Source organism: Hemicordylus capensis, chromosome 1, assembly GCF_027244095.1.
Source record: "Hemicordylus capensis ecotype Gifberg chromosome 1, rHemCap1.1.pri, whole genome shotgun sequence".
In the NCBI taxonomy this organism is placed as follows: Eukaryota; Metazoa; Chordata; class Lepidosauria; order Squamata; family Cordylidae; genus Hemicordylus; species Hemicordylus capensis.
Genome location: NC_069657.1, coordinates 71,895,743 through 71,921,121, shown reverse-complemented (window position 1 = coordinate 71,921,121; position 25,379 = coordinate 71,895,743). Strand labels below are relative to the sequence as shown.

General features: G+C 43.0%; 1 protein-coding gene across 1 annotated transcript in view; it reads left to right on the top strand.

Annotated features, from left to right (window-relative positions):
- Positions 1 to 25,379, top strand: part of LTK (leukocyte receptor tyrosine kinase) — a 175,383-nt gene that overhangs the window by 87,419 nt on the left and 62,585 nt on the right. Inside the window, exons 5-11 of the mRNA XM_053284560.1 lie at positions 2,270 to 2,409; positions 8,188 to 8,325; positions 9,278 to 9,427; positions 10,441 to 10,541; positions 12,642 to 12,808; positions 15,409 to 15,503; positions 21,569 to 21,655. Of these exons, the coding sequence (XP_053140535.1) occupies positions 2,270 to 2,409; positions 8,188 to 8,325; positions 9,278 to 9,427; positions 10,441 to 10,541; positions 12,642 to 12,808; positions 15,409 to 15,503; positions 21,569 to 21,655 (878 nt within the window). The remainder of the gene's footprint in view (positions 1 to 2,269; positions 2,410 to 8,187; positions 8,326 to 9,277; positions 9,428 to 10,440; positions 10,542 to 12,641; positions 12,809 to 15,408; positions 15,504 to 21,568; positions 21,656 to 25,379) is intronic.

Sequence of the window (25,379 nt, the reverse complement as noted above, 5' to 3'; positions counted from 1 at the left end):
TGTTGCTGCAGCACCATTAACACCCTGATCTACTTTCCTATCTAATCTTGCATCAGTTTGAACTTTCGTTACTACTCCAAACTCATTTTTGTTACTTGCATATTGCTCAGAGACTTGTTGAGCCATATGACAGCTTTCATGTCTGTATTTAGAAGTAGAGTATTAGCCAGTATAACAAGATATGTTGTCTTGACATAAAATCAATTGTAGAGATATTGCCAGGCTGAGCTCATCTGAATTACTGCTGCGACAATCCATCTTCTGCTGTGTATATAAAAAGCTTTCTTCTGGGTTCCATTTAGGAAATTAAATTGGCTCCAAATAGTTACTATTTGGACCAAACATAGAAGCAGCTTTATTTATGGCACTGGAGAAAAGCTGCTGCCATTAGACCTAGAAGTGTAGGGTCTGCCAAAATCCAACAAGACAAAGGAATACTTCACTACATCTCCATCATGGTGGTAGTAGGTTGGTCATACATTTATTTTTGGAGGTGCCACGCTGCTTCTCACTCTTCTTCATTCTGGGTGCTGTTCTGTAAAGATCTTGCTGTAGAGGAAAAAATTAAATGCATTCATGGATGCTCCTTGGGCTGACTGGATGTAGCCCTGTGATTGTACATCAGGCATAATGTACAAGATTGCATATTCATGATTGCATATTGAAGGCTGTTTGGATGCTCTGTTCTAATTTACAATGGTGATAATGTAGAGTGACTCAGTGCTACAGGTTCCTGGCTGCTATCATCATAGACTATAATACAAGTAATCCACAAGGATTAATCAGAGCTGGAAGGCCTGGACAATGGGCAGAAGCAAAAATAGTGGTGGTGGTGGTTGTGGCAGTTCAATACTGGAGGATCTAGTATACTGACATAATGGGTGTAGTTCAAGTGTAGAAAGGTAACCGAGGGCAACATGGTTGCCAAGTGAGCCAGCGTGGTATTGTGGCTAGAGTGCTGGACTAGGACCGGAGATACCTGAGTTCAAATCTGCATTCAGCCATGATACTTGCTGGGTGACTCTGGGCCAGTCACTTCTCTCTCAGCCTAACCTACTTCACAGGGTTGCTGTGAGGAGAAACTTTATGTCGTACACCACTCTGGGCTCCTTGGAGGAAGAGCTGGATATAAAATGTTCAAACAAACAAACAAACAAACAAACAAACCACAATTCTATCATGAGTTAGTATTTATTTATTTGATTGTTTTATCCCACTTTTCAACTGGAATCCCCAAAGCAGATTACAATATTGATAAAAAGCAATGAATACTTTTAAAACTCGTATCAGCATCTCTGATGGAGGGTGGCTGACCGGCTACAGACGTAATGGCTGCAGATAGATCCTGCAGATAACTCTACATCAATAAGGGAAAGACCCTCATTAGTGAAAGTCACGTTACAATGCTTCATGAGTGAGTAGTGACATTGCCTATCCAAGATGGTTGGTCTGTGTTCTCCTGACTCTCTTCACAAAACTGGTTTGCTAACCAGTTTTATCAATGCGAGTTTGGGTGTTCCCCCACCCCCCTGCTTGAAACTGCGTAGAATGAGCCAGAGAGTCGGGTCTCACAATTAGTGAGACCTGGTTTCTGCAGCAGAGTGGGGAGAGCGAGTCAGCAGGGGATGGGGTGCTAGGAGGTCATGCGGCCCCTGGAAGCTCCAGTATGCCCTGCGCGAGCGCGCAGGGCATACTGGGGAGACCCCCAGAGCCGGGAGGCGGCTTTTCGCCTCCCTTCTGGTGGTCTACTCATGAATGTTTATGAATGACATAAAAATATGGGAAACCATGCTAGATGAAATAGGTTGGGAGGAAAAATCCATTGGCTCCAATGGGTATTTAAGCACAAGCATGACAGTGAAGTGAGCAAAATGTTTCCCTTGCAGATAATCTAAGTGATTACAGTGAACTGCATTTCTGTCCTAATTAATGTTTGCTTTGGTGGCTTTTCTCCATATGAGTACTACGATGATTATTAAAGCAAAATAGTTGGACACTGAACAGTGACCTCTGGGGACTCCCATGTGCCTGATGAAAGCTGGTGTAAAAGTGTGCCAGCTGTAAGCCAGGAAATCCCAGGTTCAAATCTCACCTTTAGCAAGCCCTCATCAATCACATTCGATCCCCCTATCTGCAGTGCAAGAATTATAATAGTGACTGTTTTAACGGAGCTGCTTTAAGGCAATGCACATGAAGCATTCTGGACACTCTGAGATGTGATATAAATGGTCCGTATTGTGACTATGATTGCTGCTTTGATATTTTGTAGGGTGAAATGGAAAGTGCTGGCAGGTTCAATAGGACGAATGGAGAAGCCCTTTGAAATCACTTTGCTGTATTCAAGCTGTGGAGAAAAAAGTTCTGGGCTTTTGGCACTGAGCTCTTTGCAGCTCAGAAACTGCTTTCATGGTATGTCCTATTTTTTATGTTATTTTATTTATTGTTCAGTTTTTATACCACCTTTCAAAAGACATCCCAACCCAAGGTGGTTTACAAAAGTTAAAATACAATAAAACTCTATAAAAACCCACATTTAAAACCTTAACATCAGTTAAACAGTAGAAACCATAAAACACACCAAAAAACCAAACCAAAACAAAAAAAGCAATTAAAAAGACAAACAAGTTTAGAGACCTGGCAGCCCCTAAGGGCTAAAAGCCTGGACAAATAAAAAGGTCTTTAGTTGTTTTTTAAAAGCAGCCACAGATGTCACAGAGTGGATGTTCATTGGGAGAGCATTCCAGAGCCTGGGGGCAACACCAGAGAAGGCCCTGTCCTGTGTACACAACAATATAACCTCTCTCGACACCAACACATAAAGCAAAGGCCCCTCTGACAAGCTTGTTGGGCGGGCAGAAACCCTTGGGAGCAGGCGGTCCTTCGGGTATCCAGGACCCAAACTGTTAAGGACTTTAAAAGGTAATAAAATCTGGAAAAAAAATTGGCACCCGGAGCAGCTTTTTCAAAATAGGTGTAATATGCTCCAAGCGAGCAGTTCCAGAGAGAACCCTGGCAGCTGCATTCTGCACCAACTGAAGTTTCTGAATATTCTTCAAGGGCAGCCCCACATAAAGCGCATTGCAGTAATGCAGATGTGACGTGACAAAGGCATGGGTAACCGTGGCGAGCTCTGCTTTCTCAAGAAAGGGACACCAATGTCGCACTAGCTGAAACTGTGCAAAGGCACCCCTGGCCACCACCTCCACCTGAGCATCAAGCAGAGCAGGGTCCAGTAACACCCCCAAGCTGCACACTTGCTTTTTCAAGGGGAGTACTACCCCATCCAGAGCTGGTTGAATTACTGAGTGATTCAAGAGAGGCCAAGGAGTCGAGCAGAAGTCCTCCAACACCACCTTCTGGAACCATTCCAATACACCATCCCCAATCCCTATACCTGCGAAGCAGTCCAGAAGGATGCCATAGTCAATGATATTGAATGCCGCTGAGAAGTCCAGCAGAAACAACAGAGATGCACTCCCTGCCTCTAGTTCCTAGTCTAGGTCATCCACCAGGGTGACCAAGCAGTTTCAGTCCCAAACCCACGGCAAAAGCCAGATTGAAAAGGGTCAGATTTAAAAGATTTTAAACAGGCTGATATTTATCAAGGGAGGACTTTTTAATGAAGCATTAATAATTGGCTCCAACCACCTACCTTCCCTGGCAGATTTTACTAGCAATGAAGGTCCAGAGCGCATGCTGTTGTCCACTTCCTCAGGCTGCACTAACTGAAAAGACTTCATCACAATCAGACCAGATGGTTGCCAAGGCACGTCTCCTGGAACTGCCAAATTCCTGGCGCCCCAATCGGCATGAATGCAAATGACTTTATCTGCAACGTGACAAGCAAAGTGACAAGCAAACAACTTCATCTGCGAAGTGACTGGTCACAGTGGGCTGCTACTGATTCTTCCCCCATCACACAGGGGCCTATATGAAGGAGTGACTTTGCCACATGAAACAGCTCCACTGGGTAGACACCTACACTGGGTAGACACAATGGAGGTGGAGAAAAAACATTTCTTTGCTGCCCCCACGGCCATGGAGTAGTCCCTAAAAAAGGGGTCTAGCCCATGTTTGGTCAGATTCATTACAGGTCTTCCTTCAGCATCACTTTAGACATAATCTAAGTTGTTTCATTGCCCTAAGTTCCAAGGAGAACCAAGGAGTGGAACAGGCTCCACCAAGTCGGAGAGAGCATTTAGGAGCGACCGTGTCAATAGCCCAGGCTGGCTCCACATTCCAGAGATTCACCAGGGCCTCAACAGAGTCACCAGTTCTGGACACTGGAAACTCCTCAAGGGCTGTTTGGAGACCAAGCAGACCCTTTGGGGACAGATCATTTGAATTGGTCCACCACCCCTACAAAGGTTGGTCAAAGAAGTCAAACTAAATCCCACCAGATGATGATCTGTCCGTGACAAAGGAGTTATGTCAAACTACCCCACCTGCAGAACATTCAGTTCCTGGTTGGTAAAAACCAGATCCAGCATATGTCCCACCATGTGAGTAGGACCAGATATTAGTTGATAAAGGACCATGATTGTCATGGCGGCCAGAAGTCTTAAGCTGTTCCTACTAGGTGGGCCTTGGCGTGAACACTGAAGTCCCCCAAGACAATAAGCCTAGGGGAACCCAACGCTGCCACCAGCTCAGGCAGAGAGACTGAAGTGCGGCAGCATGAAGTGCGGTGGCATGGTCAGTACACCAACAGAATCCCCATCCTATCTCATAGGCCCACCGTCGGGGACAGACACTTGAAATTCTGATATTGCCTATCCGGGCTTCTGGAGAGGGGAATGGACTCACGATAGATGACTGTAACTCTTCCTCCCCAACCCTCAAGGCAGGGCTGCTGTAGGATCTTGAAACCTGGAGGGCAGAGCTGAGAGATGCCCATTCTGTTGAGCTTGCCAAACCAGGTCTCAGTCACACATACCCGGTCAGCAGGCTTAACCACAATTAAATCATGGATGAGAAATGTTTTTGCATTTACTGACCTGGCATTCAGCAGCAGAACCCTAATCCTTGAGGGAGTGTTCCCAGAACTCCCTGGAGCTGCAGGATTGGGAGAAGAGCTGGGAAAAGGAATAGGCCTCAGTGGTCTAGACCATTTTCCCCTGCCCAGTTCCCACCACTATATCTCTCTCTGCCCACCACCCAAGAAATAGCTGCCCCCAGACTACCCCCAGTGTCCTGCTTTCCCAGGCAAATGCTAAGCACCAGCTCCCACAGGTGGGCAGAGTTTTAAAAGGCAGAGTTTAAAGAGTTTCCTCAGGCCATGCAAATCTCAGGTTCTTTCAATCCAGACTGTCAAGAAGAGACAAGTTACTATCTAGAAGCTGCAAGCTTCTAGCCATCTAAAGTCTAAACACTCTCTACAATTCCTTGAAGGCTACAGGCTGTTCTCTCAAGCTGAAGTGCAGGAGAAGAGCCCTTTCACTCTCGCCCTTAGGCTCATGCCTCTGCCTCCAGATGATCTCTTATACCTGCAGAAGGGGAGAAGGCAGAGCAAACAATTCCAGGCTTCACCCACAGCTGCCACTTCCCACTTCTAATATGTCTGGCTGCTGCTGTGTTTCCAGGCAACATACAAAGTGCTGGTTATTATTGTTAAAGCCTTGAATGGCTTAGGTCCAGGTTACCCGAGAGAGCTCATTAAGATCATCAGGAGGGGTCTGTCCTTGGGTGCCACTGGTTCATCTGGTGGTGACCTAGGATTGGGCCTTCTCAGTTGTTGCTCCTAGGTTGTGGAATGCATTCCTTGTGGATATGAGAGGATTATCTTCATTGGAGACTTTAGGAGAGCCTTAAAGACCCATCTTTTTAGCCTGGCTTTTAATGATATCTGGTTTTCGTTTTCGTTTTAATCTGCTTTTATTTAATTTATTTATTTTTATTATGTGTTGTTTTTAATGCAAACTGCCCTGAACCACTTTAGGAAGGGCAGTATATAAATTGAATGTATGAATGAATGAATGCCTGGAAAGTCAGGAGATTTGTGCTGCTCTGCATAATTATTGGCAAAGAAAAACCTCAGGACTGACTATGCTTCCAGCACAGGATTCTGCAACATGCAGTGGAATAAACAACTTTAAATGCAGTGCTCATGAACGTTGCATGAAATGCAGTGCTCATGCAACTTTGCCAAGGGTTTGGGGTTGATTTTTAAAAATATTTTCCCCTAAAGAAACACATTTCAGAAAAATATCCTGAGGTCCAACATTATTTTTGGTTATCTATTTTAAAAAAGAAATCATATTTATAAAAGGAGAAAGCAGAATAGTTCAGAATAGTCAAAACATTATAAATCTATAAGCAAATACATCTACCCTTCCTAAATTCAGTCATAGTTTCTTAGATCCAAAACTGTATTTAAATTCTAAATGTATGGACAAGGGGCATAATTTTAATGGAGATTTAGTAGGATTTAAAATACACACTGTTTTCAGAATGTCATAAATACATTTCTGGCTCTATTAGATTTTGTAAATCATCTTTTATTACCCTTCTCAAAGTCCTTTCTCATTTTTCTTTTTAAAAAATAGTACTAATAAACCCTAAGCAAGTAATTTATTCTTTCTGTGTCTTACATGCTTTAAATGCTTATGTTAAGGAAATATTGAGTGCAAAATATATAGAAGTGGAAGGGAAGTTGAGTGATTTCAGCTAAACCAAATGATTTATAAGCATGCCTTTGTGCAAACCCAAAGAAATATGATGACAGGATGAGGGGAAAACTAGAAAAGGGGACAATAAATTTTACTCATTGATAACCCAGCTGCCACCCCAAGGGAATCTCATGCTAGAAAGCAGCAGTGGTAAATCCACCCCACCTGAAAAGGTCACCTCCTTGTTATTGGGGGAACTAAACTTCTTTAACTGGCTTACTTGCTTGTCTTGTGAGTCTGAAATAATTTGCTATCCAGCTGAAAGAATTTCTTCCAGCACTACACATTCATTCCCATGGGGAAACCCAAAGTTACATGACAGTCTTAAAAAGGGGGAAGAAAGAGACATGACCCTTGTTAGCACCAATGTTAAGGCTGATTCAAACTTGCCTGCTGATCACTTTTTGACTGTAGAATTAAGTATTCACTTGCGTGTGTGAATTGGATTCATTAAAGATTCATCACCACAGATAAAGCATTGTATGTCAACTCAAATTGAGTAGTTTTCAAATTTGTCTCAGAGCAGAAAGATAACAAAAATGTGTTTGTATTTGTTGTCTTGGTTCACACAACTGTTTTAATCTAGGTGTAAAGTCGGTAACTAAAGTTAGTGTGATTGTGTGAACTCATGCCAAGATTACCAAGGTCAGTATATGTCCTGAGATGAATCTGAGATTCCCATCTTGGCATGGGTTCATACAATCATGCTAATGTCAGCGGCTTTAAACCTAGATTTAAATGATTATGTTAACCAGGCCATATTTGTGGTTGGCATTTCAGTAGGTTGAGGGATAGTCAAGCCCTTCAATTCATACCCAGAAGTCAGGAGTGTTCCTTTCTGCAGGATTTCTTTGTTACCTTAACTCTGCACCAGTTTGCACAAGTCAAAATCTGCTTGTGGATATCTTCATCCTTGGAGGCCTAAATTTGATAGAAAGGTGGGTTATCATTTTTTTAAACAAAATAAACAACTGTAACAGATATGCTTGTGCTGCTTACACTCTTTTGTAAGTTCAATTCATCATCATTGTTGTCTTCGTCCATTGCCATGTGCTTGAAGGCCCACCTAGATGTGATGACAGAGATGCTTCAATCAGTCTTAACTGTCTTCAAACCTTTACTGATAGCAGCTGTGGGGAACCCTGATTTGGATCAAAACTGCGGGGAAGTGGATTTAACCTTTCTCTTACACTGTTTTCCTGATTTAAAAGCCTCTCTCCAAGTTGTGATCTGTCATGATTAGAAAAACATGCGTTTGGGCAAATAGCAGGTTTTGTGGCTGGTTTTCATCAGGAAAATGGCACAGGTAGAAGGGTTAAGCTCTGTACACCATGGTCCAAGTTTGAACTAGGGCCTCTCGTGACTGTTAAAGGCACTAGCAGAAATGCATTCACACATCTCTGTCCTCACATCAGGTTTGCTGCTAAGGGATAATGAAGGGCCATTTACAGCCTTGATCTAGGACCTAGATTCTAGGCTTTGCTCTGACTCTCTGTGATTCTCTGTTTTTTCTCTTAAGATGAAGAAGGTCCACATCTTTCCAGATCTGACAAGAGTTCCCCTGTCCCTTGCCCACATGAGGGTTGTGTCAGCCACCTGCAAGTCTGTGATTTTGTCACTGATTGCCCCAGGAAAAAGGACGAAGAATCTCTCTGTGGTGAGTGTGAATCAGTCTCCTTCCCACTGTCTCGTGATGGGTTCTGAACTTCTGATTTGTCAGCTTGATTGTGTGAGGATTTCGAACCTGCTTGCTCTGCCTTATTGGTCCCTCAAAAGTGACATGGGAAAATGTCTTCCTTGGGATGGGAAGAAGAGGTGGTTTGATTCTATCCATGCCATGCAGAGCTCAAAGCCCCAACCTGTGGTGTCTTTACCGGAAGCTCTTTCTCCTCCACAATCAGCCTTTATAAAATGCTCTGTCTCATCAAGAAATCACAAGGAGGTCTAGTCTGTTCTGCGTCCTAGTTCCTGCCTTCTACAAGCATCCACTGGTATCTCCCCCATTCCTGATAGCTTTCTGTCAGCTGTCTCACAGCTTACAGCAATTGGGACCTCTCAACTGCTGTATGACAAATGATGAGGTTTAAATACAAAAATACATAATTACAATAAAATAAACTTGTTATATCAATTAAGGCCAAATATTATGGCATTGTAGCCCACCTAATGCCACAGTGGGGAGATAACTTGACTAGCAAGCCGGAGGTTGCCAGTTCAAATCCCCACTGGTATGTTTCCCAGACTATGGGAAACACCTATATTGGGCAGCAGCAATATAGGAAGATTCTGAAAGACATCATCCCATACTGCACGGGAGATGGCAATGGTAAACCCCTCCTGTATTCTACCAAAGAAAAACCACAGGGCTCTGTGGTCGCCAGGAGACAATATCAACTCAAAGGCACACTTTACCTTTTATTATGGCATTGTACATAGAATGGGATGAAATGAGACCCTAAAACATATCTTGGTAGAAACATACACCATGCTCACTTTTGTTTCCTAACTTAACTCAACAAGATAAACCCAAGATCAATTCATAACACATCTTGTTTTGTTTCTTAATGCGATTTATGTTTCCCCCACTACTCCCACTCTTTCTCTTGCAGATAATTTTCCACAGGAGGCACATTGTTCTTTTGAGGAAGGCCCTTGTGGCTGGACCTTGGGTGACAATGCCAGTGTTTCCTGGTCTATTAGGAGTTTTTCAAAAATGCATGAAGATCTGTTTGAAGGATCTGCCTTGCATGCCACTAGAGGTATGTTCCATATTTTGCACCTTCCAGAGATAAATGGATAGTAGGTTGTGGTCCACGAAAGCTTACTATACAATAAGTATGTTAGTCTTTCAGGTGCTGCAAGACTCTTATTCTGTTGCAGCAAAAATAAGAAAAGCAGGTACCTCTTTGGAAGCAGTTGTTGGAAGGATTTTGTGCTTCCATCATACTTTTGTATTGCTCTTCCCATATTGCTCTTGCTAGGCCCTGGTCTGCCACTTGGCCTAGCGGTGGTAAATCCATTTTGCTTGTGGAGGCCAAGTTCACTGAACGAGGGCACCTGCTAATCAAAAAATGCTCTGTCTGATTGCTTGCCAAAAATGGGCTGGGGACTCACCTGAGATGCTTTACACCTCATTGGCATATATGAGATGAGGATAATCCACATCGGATAATATGGATGATCTACACAGAGATGTAGATAATGTGTGTCACTGAAGACCCCACTTGTGTTTGATGCAGAGTGAGAACATTCCATCAGCTGAGCCCTATTCACACATTATGTTCCCCTGGAGACTTTAAGAAAGACTCTGACACTGAATATGTAGGGGAATCCTGAGACCTGGCAATTCTAAGCTTGGGAGTAAATATTCCTCTGTGTCTATTGAGGTGGCAACTGAATTGCCTTTATGGATAATAATCTCTTAAAAATTGGATTATCTGTATGTACAAGCATACAGATCTATGCCCACTTACAGTTATTCACACATTATGTTCAACACACATACAGTGTACACTTCCTATCTGTATCCTACATTCGAGGGGGCCTGCTGCCAGGTTCACTTTTAAATGAACACACATGCAAAAACATGTGCATCCATACAAAAAACAAGCACACCTGTACAGAACCTGTACACAAGCACAACATACATACATCGGGGTCTTCTGGCCTCATCACCAAGTTATGGTAAGTTCCAGGTCTAATTCTGTGTGAGTTCCACTAAAGCACAACCCCAAGTCCACAACTGAAATACAGTTTTAAACTTCTTTTCCAGGTCACTTTTTATATCTGCGTGTAGACAGTGATCACACAGATGGCACTGCCAGAGCATATAGTGCTAGTCTGCCAGCTGCTCTTGCCAATGGAACCTACCAGGTACATTGCTTTCATCCTTGTGCAATGAATTCTTGCTTCATGTAGACTTCTTGCAGTATGAAGCCCTTTTTTTCAGCCCGTTTTGTCACAGACCATTCTTTTTCCTTGCAGTTCTGGCTGTTTGCCTTTTTTAAAACCCCAAAAGTAACATTATCCTTTCCGGCCATAAGAAAGATTTAAAAGCAAGCAAACAAACAAACAATAGCATAAGCAACCTTTTTCAGGTTAAAGTTAACATGGAATGTAAAGTCATAACTGAACTGAGGAGCTTTTGTTATGCCCAATAAGTAATGCTGATGTCTCTACTCAATTTGGAAAAGGAATACTCTATGCACAAATGAATGTTACTGCTACTGTCTCTAATATATAACATTTATATAGCCCCAAATACATACAGATACTGAGGGATTTTTTTAAACTCCTTTCATTCTCTTCAAGTCTAATGCAGAAGACTGGATTTCCTGCAGTGCTGTGTATTTTCCCATTTTTATGATCACACTGTACAAGTACAGAAATCAGCAGAAATCAGCTTCCTGAGAATCTCAGCCATTCCATTCTATTAAGATAGGCTTGAAAGAATGAAGATCAGGCCTACTCAACTTTGCCCCCCCCGGCTGTTTTTGGACTACAGCTCCCATAATCCCCAGCCACAGTGGCCGATAGCCAGAGATTATGGGAGCTGCAGGCCAACATCTGCAGCAGGGCCAAAGTTGAGCAGCCGTGGTGTAGTTAATGGCTACTGAAATATCACAAAGTGGTAGCTGAGGGTAAGAAGTGTGGGAGGAGCAGGATTCTCATAAGTTAGAGGGAAGAGCTTCACCATGCTTCATAGCTCTCTGTTCATTCTTATGACAAGCCAACACAGAATAAATTATACAAAGGAAACAAAGAGACGCAGCTTTGATTGATTTATTCTGGTACTGGAACTAAGTTCCTTCTTGATACAAAATGTGAGTTACTTTTATGTGGAATTGGCGGTGGAGGAAGGTTAGTGTAGATTACACATGATCCTGGTAGCATGGCAAAGCCAAAAGGAAAGCATAACTTGAGAGGGGAGAAAAGCCTTCCCACTTTGATTTCCTGGGAAAGAGTTTCTGTTCAGGTCAGGAATAATTTCACTTACACACTTGGGACATTATGGTTTCTGCATATCAGAGGTTCTTCTTGAGGAAAGTATTGGAGGAGGGAATGTGTTTATCCATTTAATAGGCTTACATATCCCGCAGTGCAATGCGAGTGTTGCAGATCTGCCCACACTTCTGAGAGACTCTAATCTCTAACAGACACTGCAATGGTGCAGTGCAGGAGGGCAGGCAGTGCCAAACTACTGACCTCTTGCACAATGGCATGCCACACACCATTTCCATTATGCCCAATGGAAGTAGCATGCGACATGGAATCGCGTAAGAGATCAGTAGTTCTGGTGCTGCCCTCCTGTGAGAATGCAGCTTTACAAGTGTTTTCTAATCAGAAAATATGACAAAATCACCCATAGGAACATAGAAAGCTGTCGTATACTGTGTCAGACCATTGGTCTATCTAGCTCAGTATTGTCTACACAAACTGGCAGCGGCTTCTCCAAGGTTGTAGGCAGGAGTCTCTCTCAGCCCTGTCTTGGAGATGCCAGGGAGGGAACTTGGAACCTCAGGTGCCATTCTCAGAGTGGCTCCATCCCCTAAGGGGAATATCTTAGAGTGTTCACATATCAAGTCTCCCATTCATATGAAACCAGGGCAGACCCTGCTTAGCTAAGGGGACAAGTCATGCTTGCTACCACAAGACCAGCTCTCCACCCAGGCAGTGCAGGCCCTGGATGCAGCCATGTGGAAGATGATATGTGAGAGTGAATAAGACCACACAAGTCACAAGCATGAGAATGGGAGGATATTCTTTCTTTCCCATAGTCTTGCAAATCACTACCTGAACACTATGCATAATTTTCTTCATTTATTCATTACTTCCTTGATGCAACTGCCACCATAAGGCTTCTCTATATGAAAAATGTAGGGAATATGAACAGAGCCTGCAGTCAATACAGATATAAGAAAGAGTTTCATTAACAGCTACAGTAGTTCATTTTGCTGTCACCCTTACCTTTAGGTCCAGTTCTCAGTGTACATTTTTGGCCATTACAATGGCACCATCTCACTCTCTGTCCAAGAAGAGGCAGGTGAAATCAATACTGCACCACTGGTGTGGGCAAAGACAGGGAGTTGGAGTGATCACTGGTTTCTCATAACTCTGGAAATGCCAGAGCTTCAGAACTGGTAAGCACAACATTGGCAGTACTCATTTTGCATTGTACCATAAATGTGCATGGCACTTTACAGAGATATAACAAAATGGCAAAAAGTCCCCAGTAGCTTACACTCAAAGATTCAACACTCAGGAGACCGTAGAAGGAGTGAAGGACAATGAAGTTGAGAGTGAATGGGGAGAATATGCAATCTGTTCATACTTAGGCTTAGTTTCAGCAGGAGGTAAGGGCTAAATAATTGTACAAGAAGCTTCATGCAAAAGGTGGTTCTGAGGAGGTATTTGAAGGAAGAGAGAGAGTACCATAGCATCCTGTAGGTGTTCTGGGGAAGTTCCATCAAGGGAGAAAGGATAGAGTTGTTGAAGAGAGCAGGAGACCTTTGGACAGCTGAGGGTGTTGTAGCTCAGGGATATGATAGGATCTTCTAAATGATCCCCATAGCACATTGAGGTCATCTGGAGAGGTCTGTCTCCAGTTACCACCAGTACATGTGGTGGCGACTCGGAACCGGGCCTTTTCTGTAGCTGCTCCTGGCCTATGGAATGCACTCCCGGCAGATATCTGCATTTTAGGCTCGCTGTCGGCCTTTAAGAGAGCCCTAAAGACTTATTTGTTTGGCCTGGCCTTCCATGGTTTGTAAATTGTTTTTTAAAGTATTTTAATTGGTTTTAAATGGTTCTTAATTGTTCTTTGAATTGTTTTTATATTGTTTTTAGCACTGTCTTAAATTGTGTTTGTTTTTATATCTTTTTAAATTTGTTGTACACCACCCAGAGCCTTTGGATGGCGTGGTTTATAAATGAAATTAAAAAATGATTGCTTGAATGAATGAAATGAGGACCGAGAGAAGTAAGAACAAGGGCATGGGTGGCTTTGAATGTAATAATGAAGTGCATGTGCTGAATCTGGGAGTAATAAGGAAGCCAATGAAAGGATTTGAGGACAGGCATCATGTGGCTTGAGTGACAAAGAAGATGAATGATTTTTGTGGCAGAGTTCTAGACGAAAGGGCTGAGAAGACAATGGAAAACTAGGGAGAAGAAGATTGTAAAATTCAAACTTAGAGGTGACTAGAGCATGAACCAAAGTTTGCACCGAGGGGGTAGGGTGGAAAGGTTCATTTTTCATTTGATTTCTCATAAATTGTGCATGGCCAATTTTTACTGATTTTCCCTTGGAAGCACTCTGTGCAATGTACAATCATGTCTGTGAGGTTCTCACAGCATTTTGTGCATTGCACAGAGCACTTCTAGGCAAGTGGGAGACCAGCAAAAATTGCCTGTCCCCCACGTCCCTGTGCTTCAGAAGTGGGAATGCATCTGTTGCACATGTGCTTTTTTTATTGGACATATGCAGCGTTCGTCAAGATGTCAGCCATTTAAAAATACCTCAGATAAATATATTCTGACCTTTCTGTTATTAAGAGATGCTTCCTGATTTTCAGTTTACTGTTAGTTGGATTTTCTGGCCTGTCAGATTTTATTACTAGACAGCTTATTCCCATATAAAGACCTAGCATAGGCTGTTGGCCTTGTTCAAATTTAGTCTAGCTCAGAAGTTCCCAACCTTGGGTCCCCAGACGTTGTTGGACTACTAAGCTCCTATCATCCCCAGCCACAATGGCCAAAGACCACTGTTGTAGTCCTGCAACATCTGGGGGCTCAAAGTTGGGAACTCCCATTCTAACTTGTATATTTTCATGTCTCCAATTTGTTAATGACATGAGTATTTCCTCACTGGATAATACATTAAGCAGCACACATTCTTCTTACCAATGCATCATCCTCTCATAAATCACAAGGGGTATCATTAGCAGCAGAAGCTGAAATGGTATCCTGTATACTTGTAATATGCTCCAAATGTACTACAGTTTTAAGCATCTGCTCCTTTATGATGCTAAATCAAAAACTGTTCATCTTTATGCATTAGGAAGGGAACCTTCAGGGAGCCTATTTTTAGCCACCCTGAATTGGCAAAGTGTGTGGTGGTGTCTTCATGAATTGCATTATCGATCTTCCTGCCATCCTAGGCAAGCGAGCTAATATGCAGCTCTTACGATGAAATTATTATTGCTGCTGTTTAGCGGTAATTTAACTTCAGGGATATGCTGGTTGATACTACTTATTCCAAGTGTGAACAAGCTACTGCACTAATGCAGAATTTTCTTCCAGGGTTAGACCCTCAACTGTCTAACAACCGTTTATCTCTATCTTGTTAAGGACAGGGAAATTCAGGGCTCCTTGAAGTATTATTACTAGTATGTTTTCTGCAGCTCAGTTTACTGGTGTATTCTCCCTCATGGAACATGTTCAGTTTTCAAGTAATATTGCTGATTTGTAGCTTCCCTTTGTGCACACACCACTATTTTCATACCAAAACCACTGCCTGACTTGTCCCGCCCACACACACACTATTACACATGCTGAATGCTAATCTTTGCATGCTATATATACTTGAATAATCCTAAAGTGCAGGATCTGAAGTTCATTACTCATTTGCACCTCAGATTTGTTCCCCAAATTCAGGTGTGTTGGTTTTATCTTTAATATTCTGTCTGTCTATCTGTCTGTCTGTCTGCCTGCTCCTGGATACATCTACTTTGTTACAAAGGTTTCGGCTGCAGCTACTGGCCTCCTGGGGCTGGAATTCACAAGTTGACATTGCTGTGGACAACATTACCTTCGGTCTAGATTGCTTTTCTGAAGGTGAGTTAATTGTAATTAAGGGACTTTGAACAGGCAATCAACATGTAAACTGCCCTGAGCCAATTTTGGAAGGGTGGTATAGAAATCAAATCAATCAGTCAATCAATCAATCAATGTCAAGGAATACAAAATGTGTATATTATGTTCTCAGTCCAAAAGATATGTTAGGCAGCACCCAGCCTAACACTGCCCTCATGTGAGAACATTTAGCTTGTTCAACAATTTTTGCCAGTCTCCCTTTCCCTCTAATGCCCCCTGAGAATATGTCCCTGATGGTCTCTCAGCCTTCAGAGACATAGTTTCAGTGGACATCGGAAGCAGCAGAGAGAAGGGGAGGCAGGCAAAAATCACTGCATGAGTGAAATGTTCTTATGCAACGGTTATTCTCAATGCTGCCCACTGATTTTAATAACAACTGGGAGAGACTATTTTCACTGGGAAATTGGCATGCAGGGAAAGGGTTAGATCTCTCTTTCTTGTGCCATGATCCCAATCCAGATCAGACCCTCCAAGTGACTGCTATTTCCAAAAGCTTTCACATATCCTCTGTCATAACGTGTAGTTTGGCCCTGGAACCTAATAGTCATGACCACATTCCAGACAGGCATCATAACACTAGCACTATTCCATTAGCATCCATGAGGGAAGCATGAAGAGAAAAATTTGTGGCTGAAAATCAATGGCCCTGAAAATATGTTAGCATTTCAGCATATGTTACCGTCCAATATTTCTCAGATGAAGATAGGGACCCTTTTGTCTACCTGTAACACAACTCTCCTCCCTCCACTATTACACATCCTGAAAGCTTTTCTCTGAATGCTATATATGGACTGTGTTCTCACAATCACAGCAATTCTAATTAAAGAGTTAACCAGGATTGCTGAGCTCTGTGGAGCTGGTTGTGGAATGCAGATTTTCTAGGCAATCTTGGTCGAACCACTGTGGTTAAACTACATTAAATCAGGATAGATAACCATGTTATACAATAATACTATATTCAGATAAGTTTTGCAATGGTGTGCCATGTACTAGCTGTGTGCGTGTGTTCTGCTAAACTGACCATAACAGTTTCTTTTGTAAAACGTATGTCTTGAAGAGTGGTATATAAATCTGTTAAACAGAGCTACTGTGGCATAATTAGAGTGTCGGTTAGAATGTTGGTTAGAGTGTCAGACTAGGGAGACTGATTCAGATTCCCACTCAGCCATGAAGCTCACTGGATGACTCTGTGCCAGGCACTCTTCCCTCCCCTCCCTCCCTCCCCCTTTCTCAATCTAATTTAATCTCACAGGGTTATTGTGAGGATAAAATGTGGGTGGGAATGAGAACTCTGTGCCCTGTATTATGAACTCCTTGAAGAAAGAGCAGGATAAAAATGTATAACAATAACAAAAAACTATAAACAATATTTAATATTGTTATGCCCTTCCCACAACTGCCAGTGATGGGAAATTCCCAGGAGCAGCACTATTCAAGTTTTGGCCTCCTTTAATTAATTATTTCTTTATTATTGATTTCATTTATATACTGCCCAATCCAGACAGCTCAAGGCAGTTCACAGCAAACTGCCACTTTAGAGGAGAGATCACTGAAGACTTATGGTATCTTTTTAATATTTTGAGTTTTTAACAAATCTACAAGTGGTGGGATATTTATTACAGAATAACAACAATAGGAAAGCTATTATATAATAGCTATATTCAGGATATGAGGAAGATGGAAGAAGGAAAACAGTACACTGGCGTTTTGTGTCCATGCACCTGAGTCCACATTCATGTGCACTAGCAACAGCTTGAGAGCCAAGGTTGCTTAGCCCTGCACTAGAGGCTAGTTCACACAGTTGTTAATTGGGTAGAGCAGGCATCCTACCCAAGTTTGGGAGCTGTGCACACTCCCATTTTGCAACCTTGTGTGTGAGGGGAAAGCAACGTAAGCGGGGGGAAGGGATCATGTGTGAGGCTTGTGCTGGGTAGAAAGGTTCCATCCTACCCTGCAGCTCTACCCAGCTGTTTATTGATGAAGGAGGAAAAGCCCTTCTATCCAGCCGGAGCCTCGTGGACGATCACTTCCCCTGCCTCCTACCTTTCTTTTTACTCACACACGATCACAAAATGGGAGGATGTAGCGCTCCTGGGCGTGGTAGGACGCTTGCCCTAACCAATTAATGATAGTGTGAACTAGCCTTAGGATGCACCCACCTCCTATTAGAGGTTTAAATTCTAGAACAGTTGAAACTTGAAGAACTCCGGAGCATGTGTATGTATTCTAGCTATGGCTGAACCATAAGTCATCTGTGGAAACGTCTTCCTTAGCCCATCTTATTCTGCCTCCAATATCTGTTTCTTGGCAACACATCCCCCACAGTGGCAGTGGTGGCATTCCCCTTGCTGGCCAACAGCTTCCATCTTTTTGTCTACCACAACTCCCTTTAGGACAACACTCCATGACAATGTAACATTATTCTGAGGGGAATTGTAACATGATTCGGAAGGGAATTGTGGGTAAAAAAATAAAATAGCTGCAGCCAGCAGGAGGAGCACAGCTGTGACTTCTAAGCTCCCCTCAATGCCCCTTCATTTTGCTGCCTGTGAATGGGGCAGAGAAGTTGGAATGGTTTTACTCAACCTAGTTTTAAAAGGCACCCCCAATATCTTCCCAAATAGCAAAACAGAGATAAGGGTTTACCAAAAAAAATATGAGTTGTCACTGGTGAATATGGACAATTAAAAATGTTTATAATTGTTTTTGATCACACTATGCAGCAGGATACATGTTTCTTGAAATACTCAAGCTCATAACTATGACTTGAATTCCTGTAAGCTAGCATTGTTTTGCCTGAGTATAAGCCATTTCATTTATTATCTCATCCTTTTAATTCAATTAAATCTTGGAGAAGCCCAGCAGCTCTGCTTTGCTTTTAGTAATAAAATTACTTCCCACTTTGCCAGGAGAAGTTTCGGATGTCATTGACAGAGCCATTTAGTAGGCAAGCAAAGAGGTTATGTTGGGAGCTATGCGTAAAGCAGGAAGGAAGGAAGGAAGCACAGCCAGCAAGAAAGCGTTACGGACTTCTTATGTAGACAGAAACCCTAATTTCCTCATGTTCTGGCTAAGATTGCCATCTCCACCGGATTTCCTAGCATTTACCGAATTCTTTACCCAGATTCTCAGCATTCATTAAAAAAAAAACCCAAAAAAACCTAAGCTCTGGCTTTTGTGGAAGTGAAGTTAATGAGCAAAACCTGTGGTCACTATTCTGTTGAACTGCTGGACTTAGAGAAAGGCAGGTGAAGCACAGGTGTCTGGCTGGGAGAAGTTCACAATAAGTGAATTCTCTGAGGAATGTTGCCTTTGTTTTGTTTGTTTTGTCAGCAGGAGATCTCTGTTGGGCACCTGAGAGGATAGCTTGATTTTGATGTAAATCACTGCCTACATGTTTGTTTGTGTGTTTTTTACATTTATATCCCGCTCTTCCTCCAAGGAGCCCAGAGCGATGTGCTAAATACTTGAGTTTCTCTTTCACAACAACCCTGTGAAGTAGGTTAGGTTGAGAGACAAGTAACTGGCCCGGAGTCACCCAGCTAGTATTATGGCTGAATATATTGTAATCCTGCCCCCTCCCCGCCCCTCAACTCTTGCTCAGGTCAAATTATGGAACCTGTTAAAATTTAGTTGGGAACCAGGGCTCTAAAATTAATATGCTATCATTAGTATGCATACATCTTTGCTTACAAAACCCCAGAATTCCAAGAATGTGAGCAACCTGATCATCTGTAGAGGTCAGGAATGTGATTGTCTGTTCTCTGATCATGGCCACGGAATAGCTCATGGGGATTTGTCTGGAAAAGGCGGAAAGGCTGTTTGTTTGGAGATGAAGAACAGCCTCAATCAATCAATCAATCATTTTATTTACGGCCCTAAGCCAAACAAAGAAGAACAGCCTGAGGACAGCTGTTTGGGGTGCTGCTGGATTAAAGATTGAACCAGAGATATAAAGTAAGGCAATATTTGAAGGAGTGGTTTACATCCTGTGAAAGTGACTGAGTTTATTGTGCGCCTCTGGATGCCAGCAGCTAAGCTTGAAGGAGTTCGTGACCTTTAGCTTCCTAAGAAATTCAGCTGAAGGCCAAGAAGACCAAGAACCTCTTTGTGCTCAGTGTACAGTAACTTTATTTAGTTTTCCTTTCATCCAGATAATTTATTTTAAATTTAATTCCAGTTTTTGTCATCGCTGTTGGCCTTCTAGCCCTATGGGGAAAGCTGGTTCTCTGGCTTCAGGTTGGATGCAGTGTGCAAAGTGTCTGGTACAACTAGCCTTTATTGTCATCACTCTCCTATAGGTTCACACTAGATAAGTCTGCATGGAGAATTCTAAAAACGTTGAATGTCACCTTCTAGATTCTGCAGTGCATGGGCATCAGGTCTTCAGTCTGTGTTAGTTCCCTGTGCGCTTTCACTGCAGGTGGGGCAATTGTAAAGCAACCATTCACACCCAGGTAGGGTTTCCCTAGCTGAGTGCTACATGGTCAAAGGGAGAGCACAGCAAGAGCATCCACCTTCTAAGCTGCTGTTTCTATCTTCCTTGCCCCAGAGTAATTCCTGAACTCCTCAGAGTTAAGAGAGCATTTCTGCTTCACTGAAACACTTGCTCATTGGTCTCTGTGCCAAGATAGCCTCTAAAGGGGGGGAAAATAATCGTCTCTTAAGTAATTTGTGCAGGGGATAATTACTCAGCTAGAACTGAACGGCTCATTCGGTAGAAGAGAAAACATCAAACGTTAAGGAAGTGGCTAAAATTGTTTCTTATGGTTTCTTTCCCCTAGTTTCTCCCCATTCCCACTCCCCAAGTTGCAGCAGATTGCAGAACTTAGGTAAAATTTTAATGTGATATATAGTGGGTCCTTGCTGTGAGTCTGGAAGCAACCTTGTTGCCTGGAAGCAATCTTTTCAATCAGTTCTGCTCTTTTAAAAAATGGCATGTTACAAACAGAAGCTCCTTTTACAGAACACTATAGAAGTTTCTCTTAGTAGTCCCTTTGGGCAATTTGCCCTAATCAGTTTCATATTTAAGTTTGTAGGTCCTCAGGATACACACACAAGCCAAATCTTTCAGCTCTGCCGTGGATGCAGATTACTTCTAAGAGCCCATCTCAGTAATGATGCCAACAGGAATATAATAATCAGCAGAATATTTTATATTATAAGCAGAGAACCATGAATATGCACAGACTTATTATTATTATTTCCTTGTTTCTAAACATCATTCGTTCCTTCTGCTCAGCCTCATGAAATAATTGACCACTGTTGTAATAGCACTGCCTTCTCATCTCTCTTCATTTTCCCCAGCTCATAGCCCACTTTGTCATTAGGACATTTATACCAACAGCTTAAAATCTTAGCAGTTAGAATGTTTGTGAGTACTCCGTGACATCACAGCACCTCCACCCATGGCTAGAAAAGTCTCAACGACTATAACTTTGGGGAACAATAAGATAACAATATTGTGATGTTTTGTTTGGCTTTTGAGTTGTTGGGAGTTTGGAGGGGGGTTCTTGGAGCTTATATATATATATATATTTGTTCTGTGCTTTAATTTGATCCCTCTTTGATCACCTTGAATCTTCTCAGTTTCACTGAACCTCACTGAATCTCCATTCGATCTCAGTGATCCATGGGAAGTGCTGCAAAATGGCCTGTACACTGTTTGTGTGTATAGGGATGGGGGTGGGGAATGTGAAGTTGGAAATACATTACTCAGTAGCCAAAAACATATCTGAAAGAGCTTTTTTCTTCATTTCCCATCCTCCTCTTTTTAAATTGGTCAGCTCCATGTGTTTATATACCATTGCACTTGTCTATACAGAGTTCTGGGTTCCTCATGCACCAGAAGAGGGGCGTGGAGCAGGTGCAGTGCTTATCTGTAGCCTTGTGAATAGGATCTATTGATTTCAGCAAAATTATTTAACTGGTCTTTCTTTCTTTCTTTCTTTCTTTCTTTCTTTCTTTCTTTCTTTCTTTCTTTCTTTCTTTCTTTCTCTTCCCCCCACCCCCCGAAATTCTGGCAGGAAGAAGACAAAGCCACCATGATGGAAAGCAACACTATCCATGGGAGACTGATATCAAGGATGAGTGGGAAGAAACCCTTCCTTTAGGTGATTTGTTTACCAAATAGATACCCATACTGTTAGATTAATTTAGCAGTAAACTACTCAGGAGCGAAGCTGGTGATGTTCCATCATGTTCCATAAACACAGGTCCCCCCAGGAGTGCTGGGACAGCTGGGGGTCACCATCACAGCTCCACCATTTGCCTACACCCCATACTTCACAACCCCCCGCAGCAGTGCCATGCTTCTCCCTCCTCTCGCCAGTGTCATGCTCCTTCCATCGCACCACTGCATTCTTGCTACCCGCTTTGCATCCAGCTCAGTGGGATCGGAACCCGCTTCCAACCCTGTAAGCTGCCGCTTCCTTCTCTTTCTTCATCTTCTTCTCCTCTTCCTCCAGCTCTGACTCCAGTAGCAGTGGAAATAAACAGCAGGCCCAATGTGTGAAAAAACAGTTGGAAAATGACAGCAGGCCATTTTCCAGCTGGCTTTTGATTTGTTTATTTCCTCTGCTGCTGTAGCCACAAAAGCCAGCAGGAGGAGAAAGAGGAGGAGGAGGAAGCTCGTGGGATCAGGAGCTGCCTCTGACCCTGTGAGCTGGGTGCAAAGCAGGCAGCAGGAAAATGGCATGGCAGGAGGGTTGCGCACTGCTGGGGGTGGGGTGGAGGGATGGTGGTCACCACCATCGCCACCACAACCGCCATCCACAATTAAAATATTTGCAGTGTCTAATGGCATGGGGGGAATTTTTGTGGGAGGACAAAGTTCATTTATTGAACACCGGCCCCTCCTGACCTCGTTATGCCACTGAAACTACTGATATCTTATCACAGTAGGAGTAGTATACTCATTATGTTTAATCTGATGCTACTGCTGGAAGAACCAGCAGTAGCTCTAAGCACTTAAGATGAAACAGCATTTAAAGGATAGCAAAGGTGATTCTAGGATTTAGATAAGCTATTTTGGTCTCCTGAGCAAAAATAGTTGTGGGGGCGGGGGCGTCCTTTTCACTTGGAGCCGCAAGGGAGCACTAATATTTTTCTCAGCACAAATAGTGTGTTGGATGAAGGGAGCATACAGAGGAAAACGGGTAGTTGAATCTTTTAGAGTGGTGTGTGCAGAAATGTGGTAGCTAACATTTGAGTTAATTTTTTAAAAAATTTATTCTATTTATGTACTGCCCTTCCTAAAGTGGCTCAGGACGCTTTAAACTAAAATTAAAAAAAATACATACTAATTAAAATTTAAAAAAAACATTTAAAAGCAGATTAAAATTAAAACTAATTATCATTAAAAGCCAGGCTAAAAAGATGGGTCTTTAAGGCTCTCCTGAAGGCCTCCAAGGAAGATAATCCCCTCATATTCATGGGGTACGTTCGACAACCTAGGGACAACTGAGAAGGCCCTATCCCTGGTCGCCCCAGATGAACTGGTGGCACCTGAAGACGGACCCCTCCTGATGATCTCAATGAGCAGTGGGGATCTTGTAGAGAAAGGTGCTCTGTCAAGTAACCTGGACCTAAGTCATTCAGGGCTTTAATCAGCACTTTGTACTTTGCCCGGAAACATATCAACAGCCAGTGCAACTGTTTAAGAACAGGCATAATGTGGTCTCTCCGGGATACCACCCTTCCACCCGCGACCAGTCTGGCTGCTGCATTTTCAACTAACTGAAGTATCCAAACTACGTACAAAGGCAGTCCTACATAGAGCGCATTGCAGTAATCCATCCTGGAGATTACCAGCTGGTGTACCGTTGTTTTCAGGGCATTCTCCTCAAGAAACGGGTGGAGTTGTTGAATCAATCACAGCTGGTAAAAAGCACTCCTAGCCACAGCCTCCACCTCAGGCACCAGGGTGAGACCTGAGTCCAAGAGCACTCCCAAGCTATGAACCTGGTTTTTTCTGGCGGAGCATAACCTCTTCCAGAACAGGATGATCTATCCCAACTTGCAGATTACAACCCCCAACAATGAGCAGCTCCATCTTGCTTGCATTCAGCTTCATTTAATTATCCCTCATCCGGCCCATTACTGCCTGTAGGCAGGCATTTAAGGAGCTAGTGCCTTAAATTGCCACAGAAGCAGGCCTATTGTCAGACATTTTGTTACAGTGAAGCCTAGTGATACGTTGGGGAGGAATATCTTAAACAGCAAAATGATGACTGAGTAGTTTAATTTGTTTTACTTAACCTGGGATTCATTTTTATAGCACTTATTTTTAAAATGTTATGAAAATTAAATGTTTTTAGCAATATACTTTGAATAATTTTAATTTAGTAAAGAATCCCAGTAATCTGTGTACACCTTGACTATAATACTGAAAGTTGGATGCAACTTTACTTACAGAGCAATTATGTTGAACACTGCTTATATATTTTTTTAAAATCTCTGTCAGCAAGGGCCAAACAAGACACGATGGGGGCAGCCATGTTTGTGGTTCATATGCCCCATTCATATACAAAGCAGGGGCTTGAGGGGGTCATGTGAAAAGGGGCGTGTGGGGAGTGGGAACTGATACCCCTCTCCTCCGCTTTACTTCCCTACAGGCTTTCACCCCAGGGACATTGCTCCCAACTCTGCTCCAGTATTGGGACTGAGTCAGGCTGGCAGAGAAGTACCTAAAGCAATGGAGTGTTGGTGGTAATGCATGGGAGGGTTCCTCTCCTCTCATTCATGTGCATGTAAAAAATCCTGCACTCTTCATTTCCATGCATGAATGGAACAGACACATGAATAGCAAGCATGGCTGCTTCCATCACATCTAGCCTGGCCCTTACTTACAGAATAATAGGTAACATGGTATAGATAGTATCCTAAAATTGCACTCCAATGCTGTTACCAATGAGTAAAAAGATACTGAGATTATTTATATGGGATGAAGCAGACATGTGAACAATGAACTGCCATGTTTTGTTTGACCCTCAAAGGGCTAGAGCTTTGAGTCGAACACATCAGGGGTGCTTTTGTTGCAGTTCCATAGGAGTCTATCTAGCTCAGTATTGCCTACACTGACTGGAAGTGTCTCTCCAAAGTTTCAGACTGGAGTTTCTCCCAGCCCTACTTGGAGATTCCAGGGATTGAACCTGGGACCTTCTACATACAAAATGCATGCTCTGCCACTGAGCAATTGGCCCCATCAATGCGCACATGTGGGGGAGATACAAATGGACAAATGTCAAAACAAAACCATGCAGGATTCCTAATGCATCCATTTCATTTCAGAAAGTAGACCAAGTAATGCAGAACTCCAAAAGCTGGAGAAACTTTTTAGAAGCATCCTTACCTGGAATAACCATTCAGGGCAATAGTGTGTGTGTGTGTGTGTGTGTGTGTGTGTACAAAACGTGGACCCTGGCCCCACCAGGCAAGTAGAACCACAATTTTTAAAAAGGAACACAGAATGAATCAAATTTACCCCTGCCAACTCTCTCTTAACTGCATTTCGTGTATTAGAAGTCAAAGAGGCGATTCTCACGATCGCCCAAAAGCGGGCTAAGGGAGCCTAGCCCGCTTTCCTATTGACCGTGAGAACCACCGGGCTCGCAGGCAAGCCCGTTTGCTCTCAAGCAGGTTACCTGCTTATGGAGCCCTTCCCTAAGCCCAGATTAGCAGAGCGAGCGCTCCATTAACCTGGACTCTTCGATCATGTGTTGGCACACCACAGCTCCGCGCCACAGCAACTCACGAGGAGACGCCCGACTGGGAGGCTAAAAAGCAGACTCCCAGCCTGGGGGTCTCTCCATCATGCTCTGCTCACTCGCACAGAGC